We start from the raw sequence: 9,468 nt of genomic DNA on the forward strand, positions 1-9,468 counted from the left end.
CTTTCTTACTACCTGTAATTTATTGCAGATTACTTGTATTTGCTTAATTGCTTACTAAATGTTTGAGGTGCGAAATAAACCACAATGGAGCAAAATATGGGTGTGTGTGGTTGGAGGATGTGTTTGTGCGTGCGTGCGTGCGCGCCCGGGGGGGGGCACGAACATTTTTCTTGTAAAACAAAGGGGGGCCCAGCAAAAAAAGCTTGGGAACCGCTGTCTTAATGGTAGACTTGGACATCGATATGCCTACCTCCTGGAGGGTGTTGTTACACTTGGTTGACTGTTGTGATGGGTTCTCTCTTCTCTCTTCTTCTGAATGACTCTGCAATCATCCACCACTGTTGTCTTCCTTGGACACCCAGGTCTTTTTGGGTTGCTGAGTTCACCTGTCCTTTTTTTCCTTTCTCAGGATTTACCAAACTGTAGATTTTGCCACTTCTAATATTGTAGCAATTTCTCGGATGGGTTTTTCTGTTCTCTTTGACCGCGTGGTGTCTGTTCATAATAAAATTTTCCAAATGCAAGCACAACACCTCAAATCAAATCCAGGCTTTTTGTCTAATTAATTGATAATGACATAGCGAAGAAATTATCCATACCTGCCTATGAATAGCCGTTGAATCACTTGTCCATTAACGTTTGGTCCCTTCAAAAAGAGGGTGCCACATATTAAGAAGAAGAAACTCCTAAACCCTTCATCCACATTGAATATGGATACCCTAAATTAAAGCTGTGTCTACATGTCATTTCTATAATATGACTATAATTAGAATATATTTCAGTAAACAGGTAACAAAACAAAAGTTGTCAGTGTCCAAATATATATGGACCGAACTGTAGGCTACTCTGAGTGCTCAAAGCGCTTTATACAGCAGATCACATTAGGTCTGTTGCATTTTCTAAGTCTAGGATACCAAGCGATTCCAATTAATAAATAGATGCATAAATGCGGCTGCGGTTGTTGTTTAAGTCTCGGTTGAAAAGCTCAATCCTCTGGTTGTGCACAGAACTTCCCATTAAGCCAGAGCCTTCACCCCTGCTTGTTCACATGTCCTCCCAAATGTGAGACTTCTCACGTAACCCCAGATATGCAGGAGTCTGCCAAATTGTCCAACAGCTGCAGTAAAGAGCGCTTTCACAGTCTCAGCTCTGACGTCAAACATCAACACCCCGCTGTATTCATCTATTGCACCATGAAAAACAAACTTCCAACGAATCAGCTTGTGATTTGCATCTATATGTCATATGAAATTTGGATGAGACACGTCATATACTCGCCAAGCAATTGCAGCTCTTCAGGGTAGAACACCACCCGAGTCCACTCCCCATACTGACTCTCTTACACGCCATCTTTGAACCACTATATTTTTGGAATGCAGGTGTCCCATCAGCATCATTTCTCCAACAGTTGGATGTTCCGTTTTTATCTGAGACACTATCTGATGATTTAAATATAATATTTAGATGTAAAAGTTATATTTTATATAGTATTTAGATTAAATATAGTTTGGAATATAAAAAGTTTGAAATATAAAACGTTACAAATATTATCGTAAATGTTGTAAAAAGTGACTCGAAAAAAATGCTTTCATAAGGTTTGGAGCTAAATGTGGAAAACTGTTGCCGCTAATTTGAGCATTTTCAGTTTACAAACGGCGCACCATAGGTAGGTAGGATGAGGGTTAGAAAAAGCTCTGAGACGCCCATGCTCCTGAGCATAAATTATTTCTTTAAAAAAAGCAAAAATTGCCATTTTAGAAGTTCAGTCCAAAACTCTGAATTCTGATGGTGCTTATTGTAGAAGCTGATCTATTTTCAGCGGAAACAGTTTTTAATACACGGAAATAATATGAAACTAAAGGGCTGATTTTGTCTCCATGAAAGGGCGACCCTTTTGCCTCATTCAGTTTATTGGTGGATCTGCCTATCTGTCACGCAATGTTCTCTCTGATTAGTCGGACCCGGGCTGTTTGCCCGCCCCTTTGGGTGGAGCCTTCCTCTCTCCTCGTGCCACCCAGAAGCTTCCAGGCTGTTGTCCGGCACGCGCTGTGAAAATGATCGGCCAGCAGGTTTTAGTGCTCAGTGAGTATTCTTATTTTCCTCCAAAGCTTTTACAAAACCACCGACAACCGTACGCAGGCCGTTCGGGACTGCCTTCGATCCGCTAACAACCCGGAGACGCACAAAGCGGGGCGCGGCCGGCGTTAGCATGTTAGCCCGGTTAGCAGATGGATGCTAGGCTAACTTAAGCTAACCCGTTACTCAGCATGAACACGGAGCTAGTAGGCTAACGGTTCCTTTGAGGCTAAAATCAGGCGTTCATGTGATGGAGTGAAGGTGGAATCCTCCACCTGTGTTAGTGTGAACTCACTTATTGATTATGTCATTAGGAACATGTCGTTGTGTTTCTGATCATTGTGATTGATCCAGAGAGAAGAGTCATCATCAGTACTGATTAGTGTGAGAGTGAGGGTTTATCGTTTTCTTTTTCAGGCGGAACCTCTGCCTATTGAAAACGGATCATCTCTGTACGAATAAGAATAAAGAGTAAAAGCACTGCGTATATGCTGGCAGTAACTTCCTGTGTGTGTTTGTGTCTCTGCAGACCAGAACGTGAAGAGAGAGTCTGGACGTAAAGTCCAGACCGGGAACATCAATGCGGCAAAGGTGAGTTTGTTCTACAAGGCTCCGCTCACTTCCTTCTGTGCCCTTTAGGTCACAAATTGAATAACCTGCTTTGTGATCCAGACGATGTGTTGGTGCTGTGCACAGCGGTCCCCCACCACTGCTGACATATATCTTGCCTATCAAATTTGTTACCGTGGTAACTGACATGTCCAATCTGGCAGGTGCTCCAGCTGTTGGTTGTAGTCAGTCTTGGCCTGCTCCTCTTCTTGTAGGAGCTGGGCTGGGTAAAAAAAAATAGAATCATGACCGGATTGGTCTCATAGCACAATGAGCTTCCTGATGAGCTTCACACTGTCCTTAAACTTATTGATTAGTTACTTAATAAGCAGCTGTGTCCAAGTGCACTCACAGAAGGCAAACAAACATTATGTTCTGTGTCTGAGCAAAAAACCTCAGGTCTGGCTAATCGAGGAAATCCACCAGTGACAGTAGCCTGGGTTAGCCAGGGCCTCCTCTGCTCCTCTACTCTACTCATGCTTTTAGCTTGGTTCTATGTAGAACCCATAGTACCTGTGCAGTGTGTCCCCATCCGCTCACCCTGTCATAGCTTGGATAGAGTTTTTTGTGTTGTTTTTTTTAACTAAAATAAAAGCATTGTGTTTGGACAGCTATTTAAACTATTTGATTGTATACATTTCTAAGATTTAATCTCCTGAATATTTAATATTACTAATTAATAGGATGAACGTGTTTATTTGCCACTGAGCAATTAATAGAATACTCAGTTACTAAAATAATGAATAGCTTTACCCAAGTGTTTATGATTATTTAGTCAAAGAATTTATACATATATTTCCTCATAAATGAAGAAGAGTAAAATTCGCAGAAGATAAAAAAGGTGTTTAAATTTGTGTGCTTTGTTAGCTTTCTGTTTAGAAGCTGCAGAAAACATCTGCCAAAGGATGTGTAGCGGATTCACATGCGGTATTAAATGTTTTTATATAAAACATTTTCCTAAATGCAAAAACAAATTGGTTAAAAATGCACTTATCAGTAAGGTAAATGTTACTGTCTGAAGAAGATTTCTGACAGTCCTACACTATATGAATGTGTTGGTTGTGTGCGTGTGTGCATATATAACAACCCTACAGACCAGCAGAGTTTGTGCAGAACGGGTCAAACTCAGATTTAGATTTTAGTATGTTACACACAGCCTGTGCACACTGATGGCTTACCTAAGAAACACCTGCAGAGTGCAGTTTACAGTGCTAACAGTGACATAATCGTGTTCACTGATTGGCTGATAGTTCAGTCTGAAACAATGTGTCCACGGGTTTCATTCTGCTAACAGCGTCAGACACTAACGGGGAGCTGGGTGTTTCCTCTGAATGCCGGACTGGCTGTGGTACAGAAAGCAAAAAGGTGATGCTCAGAGACTGAGTCGGCACATAACTACACCGGTTCAGGCTGGTCCAGGTGCTGCTCAAGGACCAGGAGTACCATCACAAACATCTCAGCAAAGAGCCAGCTCCTGTCTGCTCCATTATTGACCATTGTCACACACACACAACCTGCTGAAGCGCCAGCTTTTATTGACTTTTAGTTATCGTGGCAGAATATTGGCATTCTGGTCTCTCAGTGCTCTACATAGATTCACTGCAGGAGGATAAATGAACTCAAATTGTGTGTGTGACAGATAAAATCTGATCGTATTAACACAGACCAGTGTGATCAGCATGACTAAATAATAATCAATAAGCAGTTGTACACCTGGCTCTTTGAAACATGTTACAGATGTGATGCTAACTCTGAGATCCCCAGTGGGTCGTGAGCACAGACTCGCCAGAACCTTACAGGTGATAGGAACTATTGATCTGACCCGCTGGGATTGATTGAGTGATCGATTGACCCCTTGATCTCTTTGTGCGTTTCAGACCATCGCTGATGTCATCAGGACCTGCCTTGGCCCAAGGGCCATGATGAAGGTCAGACCCTCTGCACATGCACAGCACAGCAAGAGAAGTGTTGTCGGGATGCTAATATGCTAACATGTGCCCCTGTGTGTGTTTGTGTATATGTAGATGCTGCTCGATCCCACTGGAGGAATCGTGATGACCAATGATGGAAATGCCATCCTCAGAGAGGTCAGTCACTCACACGCTCACACTCATTCAACATCTAATCAGGCGTGTGATTCCTCACCTGCTGCATTTCCTTGGCAACAGATCCAGGTACAGCACCCAGCAGCGAAGTCGATGATTGAGATCAGCCGTACACAGGATGAGGAGGTGGGAGATGGGACCACCTCGGTCATCATACTGGGTGAGGAAGAGGACGAGAAACGTGGCACATGATAACACGATCTCTCAGTTGATCTAAAACCTGTCTTTGTCTCTCTCTCTCTCTCTCTCTCCCTGTCACCTGTGTGACCTTCAGCCGGTGAGATGCTGGCAGTGGCTGAGCAGTTTCTGGAGCAGCAGATGCATCCGACTGTGATCATCAGTGCTTACCGCCGGGCGCTGGAGGACATGTTGGACACGCTGAAGGAGATCAGGTAACAGCTGTTCCAGCTGCGATGATGTTGCCATGTCCTATGCTATGTGTAACTCTGCCCCCTCCCCTCCTAGCACCCCTGTGGACACGTCAGACCGCTCCATGATGCTGAAGATTGTCCACTCAGCCATTAACACCAAAGCTCTGAGCCGCTGGTCTGAGCTGGCCTGTAACATTGCGCTGGACGCCGTGCGCACTGTGGAACTGGAGGAGAGTGGTCGCAAAGAGATTGACATCAAGAAGTACGCCAAGGTGGAGAAGGTACGAGTCACTGTGGGCCAGTCGCTTTAAACTAGGGTTGGCTCACCTGCCTTCAGGCTGTTTGTTAATAAAGTTTTATCTGTCCCGTTTCCAATGATGGGCGTGCTGCATGCAGGTTCCTGGTGGAATCATCGAGGACTCATGCGTGCTGAGAGGAGTCATGATCAACAAAGATGTGACGCACCCAAGGATGAGGAGGATGATCAAGAACCCACGAATTGTCTTGCTCGACTGCTCGCTTGAGTACAAGAAAGGAGAGAGTCAGGTGATCCACCCACCACACACACACACAAACACACACACAGACAGACAGAGGTAGTTACACTTGTTTGCATGTATGTGTTACTTGTGTTAATGTTTGTCTGTGGCCCCGCCCCCTGCAGACAGATATCGAGATCAGTAAGGAGGAAGACTTTGCCCGGATCCTGCAGATGGAGGAAGAGTACATCCAGCAGATCTGTGAGGACATCATCCGCCTCAAACCAGACTTGCTCTTCACCGAGAAGGGGATCTCAGGTACATGTCAGCTGCAGCTCAGCAGAGAGAGTGGAGTGTGGAGCTGGTGCAGAGCACCAAGATGGTGAACAAACATGAAGGGAAAGTCCTCTGAGGTCACGTTTAAGCAGAGATGCCTGAAACAAACTTAATGCCTGAAACAAAATAACAGCATAGCATTTACTTCCCGTTTCCTGTCAGATCTCGCTCAACATTACCTGGTGAAAGCTAACATCACCGCCATCCGTCGCGTCAGGAAGACTGACAATAACCGCATTGCAAGGTACACAGCAGCCAATCAGCGTTCTGCTCCTCAGACAGGAAGTTTTAGCGAGCTGTAAATAACTGTTTCTCTCTCAGGGCGTGCGGCGCCCGGATTGTGAGTCGGACGGACGAGCTGCGTGAGGAGGACGTGGGCGTTGGAGCTGGGCTGTTTGAGGTGAAGAAGATCGGAGATGAGTACTTTACCTTCATCACTGAGTGCAAAGACCCCAAAGCCTGCACCATCTTGCTGAGGGGGGCAAGCAAGGAGATCTTGGCGGTGAGCGGTGGTCGATCAATCAATCAATCAGTCAGTGAAGTGATTGGTAAATCCAAGGATTGGTTAACACTGTCTCTGTCCACAGGAAGTGGAGAGGAACCTGCAGGACGCCATGCAGGTATGCCGTAATGTGTTGCTCGACCCCTTCCTGTTGCCAGGCGGTGGCGCAGTGGAGATGGCGGTGTCGAAGCACCTGACGGAGCGTTCCCGTGCTCTCACCGGTGTCGAACAGTGGCCATACCGTGCCGTAGCTCAGGCACTCGAGGTTATCCCCCGAACATTGATCCAGAACTGTGGTGCCTCCACCATCCGCGTTCTGACATCACTGAGGGTAAGCAAATGAGGTAACAGCAATAAAATTTTATTTAACGTGTGTGTTGTTGAGAAGTCAGTTGTTTGTATTTGTGTGTGTGTGTTCAGGCCAAACACACTCAGGATAACAGTGTGTGTTGGGGTGTGGACGGTGAGAGTGGCTGTCTGTCCGACATGTCAGCTCTTGGGATCTGGGAGCCACTCGCTGTCAAAGCTCAGACCTACAAGACCGCCGTCGAGGTCAGAACTTCCCACACAGCAGTACATCCTGATGTGTGATTGATATCAATGATTACTGATCAGTAGTGTGATTGATACTGATGATACTGCTGTGTTTGTAGACGGCCATCTTGTTGCTGCGTATTGATGACATCGTCTCTGGTCACAAGAAGAAGAACAAAGAGGAGCAGATGGGAGGACAGGGAGCTGAGTAGACCCACATCTGTCCGCATCATTCTAGATCCACGTCAGTCTCTCTTCCTCTGTGTGTGTGTGTGTGTGTATTTGCGTGTGTTTGTGTGTATGGATGGGGACTAGTTGACTCAGTGAAATGTAACAACAGTTAATAAAGTTACCTTTGAAACCTGCGTGATGTACTTTTATGTTTTTTATGAGACTGTAAACCTGGTTTAGGTTTATTTTTCATTCTGCCAACAAAGAAGCTTACAATTATCTCTGCCTTTACATGCCTAGCTGTAAAAAAAAACAAACAAAAAAAAACTCATACTCAGGGGCTTGGGTTTTCACACGTGAACACCATCCCTACCTGATGTTTCGATAAACAGTTGAACCTAGGTGCAACATCTTTAGCTTGCTAGTGAAAAGCTGAAAATAATATATTTATTTGAATCCGCTTTTAAAGAAGTGTCCATTTAAAAAGAAAAAATGAAAAGTTGAATGCACACTGTCGAATCGGTATTTATTATACAAGAGAACTTTTAACATAAACTAGCCTGCCATACATCCAGGGACTGAAAAACACAAAAAGGCACCGTGGCTGAGATTTGACGAGGCTAGGAAGGAAAGCTTAATTGCATGGAAGGCAAGCGAATAAAGTTAATTCAGATATGGGTTGATAGTTGAAGTTGAAACAAACACACAGAAGACTTCTGCATCAAAGTTTTTTACTCCATCTCCATTAACTTTTTTAAAGACTGTGTTTTGTAATGCGTTCTGTCTTTCAGTTAAGAACGTATATTTCATTTATTTCTTTTAAAACAAGAGGACGTAAGGACTCCATTAAGTGAAAGGCTGTTTTTCTGTTTGTTAAGGAGCAACAAAAAAACTTGTGTGCGACAAGGCAGGTTCCCTGTGTTTTGAATATTTTTAACATCCATTCTAATTAACATTTATTTATGGGTACAACAATGAACAAAAATAATAATTTTTTGCATCAGACATCAATTGTAATAAGGGAACTGTAGACACAATTCACCACTGATTATGCGATGATACGAGGTGATTTTTAATTAGCTTGTGATGAGATTTTATTAACAACAAACATATCTAAAAAGTGCGGAATGGGCTTTAAATTGTTTGCCTGGCATAAATCTAAACCCTAGTTGGGTGAATCTTCTACACTCTCAATGTTCTCAAATCTATAATTCTTGGATAGGTGACTCTAAGTTGCTGCCAAGTCCATTTCTAAATTGACTGAAGTTGTCGCCACACTCTGAGTGAAATGCCTCCATCCAACATCAATCTCGTGGTCACATCAACTCCTTCAATGCATGAGAACATTGCACGGATGTCTCCTAAGGCACGCATTTCTCCAGCTGTGTTGTCTTTCAGAGCTGAAATCCAAGCTGAAGCTCCTCCTGTCAAAGGTAGGAGTTTGGCAATTAATCCTTTCATGTCGCAGTGGCTAAAAGGATTATACACAAGCTAATGATAGAGATTCAGAATAACAGTACTCTCTTTCAGAGTCCTCTCTCTCTGAATCAGCAGTTTTGTCCTCGTTTAGAGGTTTTTTTTTCCAAAGTTCCAGGAAATCTCCCATTCACTTACATTCCCACAGACCTAAGGTGGTTCTTCTTGCTTCTTCTATCTTTTCTGGTTTGTTTTGAAATCTCATGTTGCTTTAGCCAGTTGTACATTTTTTTCTTTTTCTGGGATTCTTTGTTGCCTCAATGTAGTTGCTATGTGGTTGCTCACAAGTTGTACCTTGATATGGTGGAAGTGAGCTTGCCGACAAAGATGGATATAAAGTGGAGCCATAGGTGCAGCCTCTGCAGCTGCTGGTCTAGTCTCAGTTGCTTTGAGATTCTGGCTTTGTGTTGCATAATTCTGCCTCTTCCCTTTAATTTTTCCATTGTTTGTACACAGTTTAATTCTTAAACAAAATAAAGAATAAAGAAAGCACTCTGCACCCAGATTGTACTTTCTTATGTATGATTGTGCTCTATGTTCAAATAAAGAAAGTTTGAAGGGGGGGTTAGCAAACATGTTCATTCAATTATGAAACAGCAAAATGGCATCTGATCTGATGCAGAAGTATAATTCATATATAAAAAGTGAACCACGGTCGTAGTGCAGAAAACCTGGGGTTAACTCTGCAGTATAAGCCTTTGGTCAGTTTCACAGAGCTGAAACTCTGACTGGAACAGAAAAGCCGGAGTTTCAACTCAGGATCGACAAACTTAAAGCTGTGAGATAAACCTGCTGCCAGCGCAGTTCAG

General features: G+C 43.6%; 1 protein-coding gene across 1 annotated transcript; it reads left to right on the top strand.

The window, feature by feature from the left end:
• The first annotated feature begins 1,992 nt into the window (after positions 1–1,992).
• On the top strand, positions 1,993–7,377 carry cct3 (chaperonin containing TCP1, subunit 3 (gamma)). Its single transcript, XM_065471368.1, has 14 exons — positions 1,993–2,082; positions 2,606–2,667; positions 4,563–4,613; positions 4,710–4,772; positions 4,854–4,950; positions 5,065–5,182; positions 5,256–5,442; positions 5,558–5,707; positions 5,826–5,958; positions 6,139–6,220; positions 6,298–6,478; positions 6,564–6,809; positions 6,899–7,030; positions 7,132–7,377. The coding sequence occupies exons 1-14, from the start codon at positions 2,055–2,057 to the stop codon at positions 7,222–7,224; spliced, it is 1,623 nt and encodes a 540-aa protein (XP_065327440.1). The 5' UTR covers positions 1,993–2,054; the 3' UTR covers positions 7,225–7,377.
• The last annotated feature ends 2,091 nt before the right edge of the window (positions 7,378–9,468 follow it).

The sequence above is a fragment of the Pelmatolapia mariae genome, linkage group LG22 (assembly GCF_036321145.2).
Source record: "Pelmatolapia mariae isolate MD_Pm_ZW linkage group LG22, Pm_UMD_F_2, whole genome shotgun sequence".
NCBI classification, from domain to species: domain Eukaryota; kingdom Metazoa; phylum Chordata; class Actinopteri; order Cichliformes; family Cichlidae; genus Pelmatolapia; species Pelmatolapia mariae.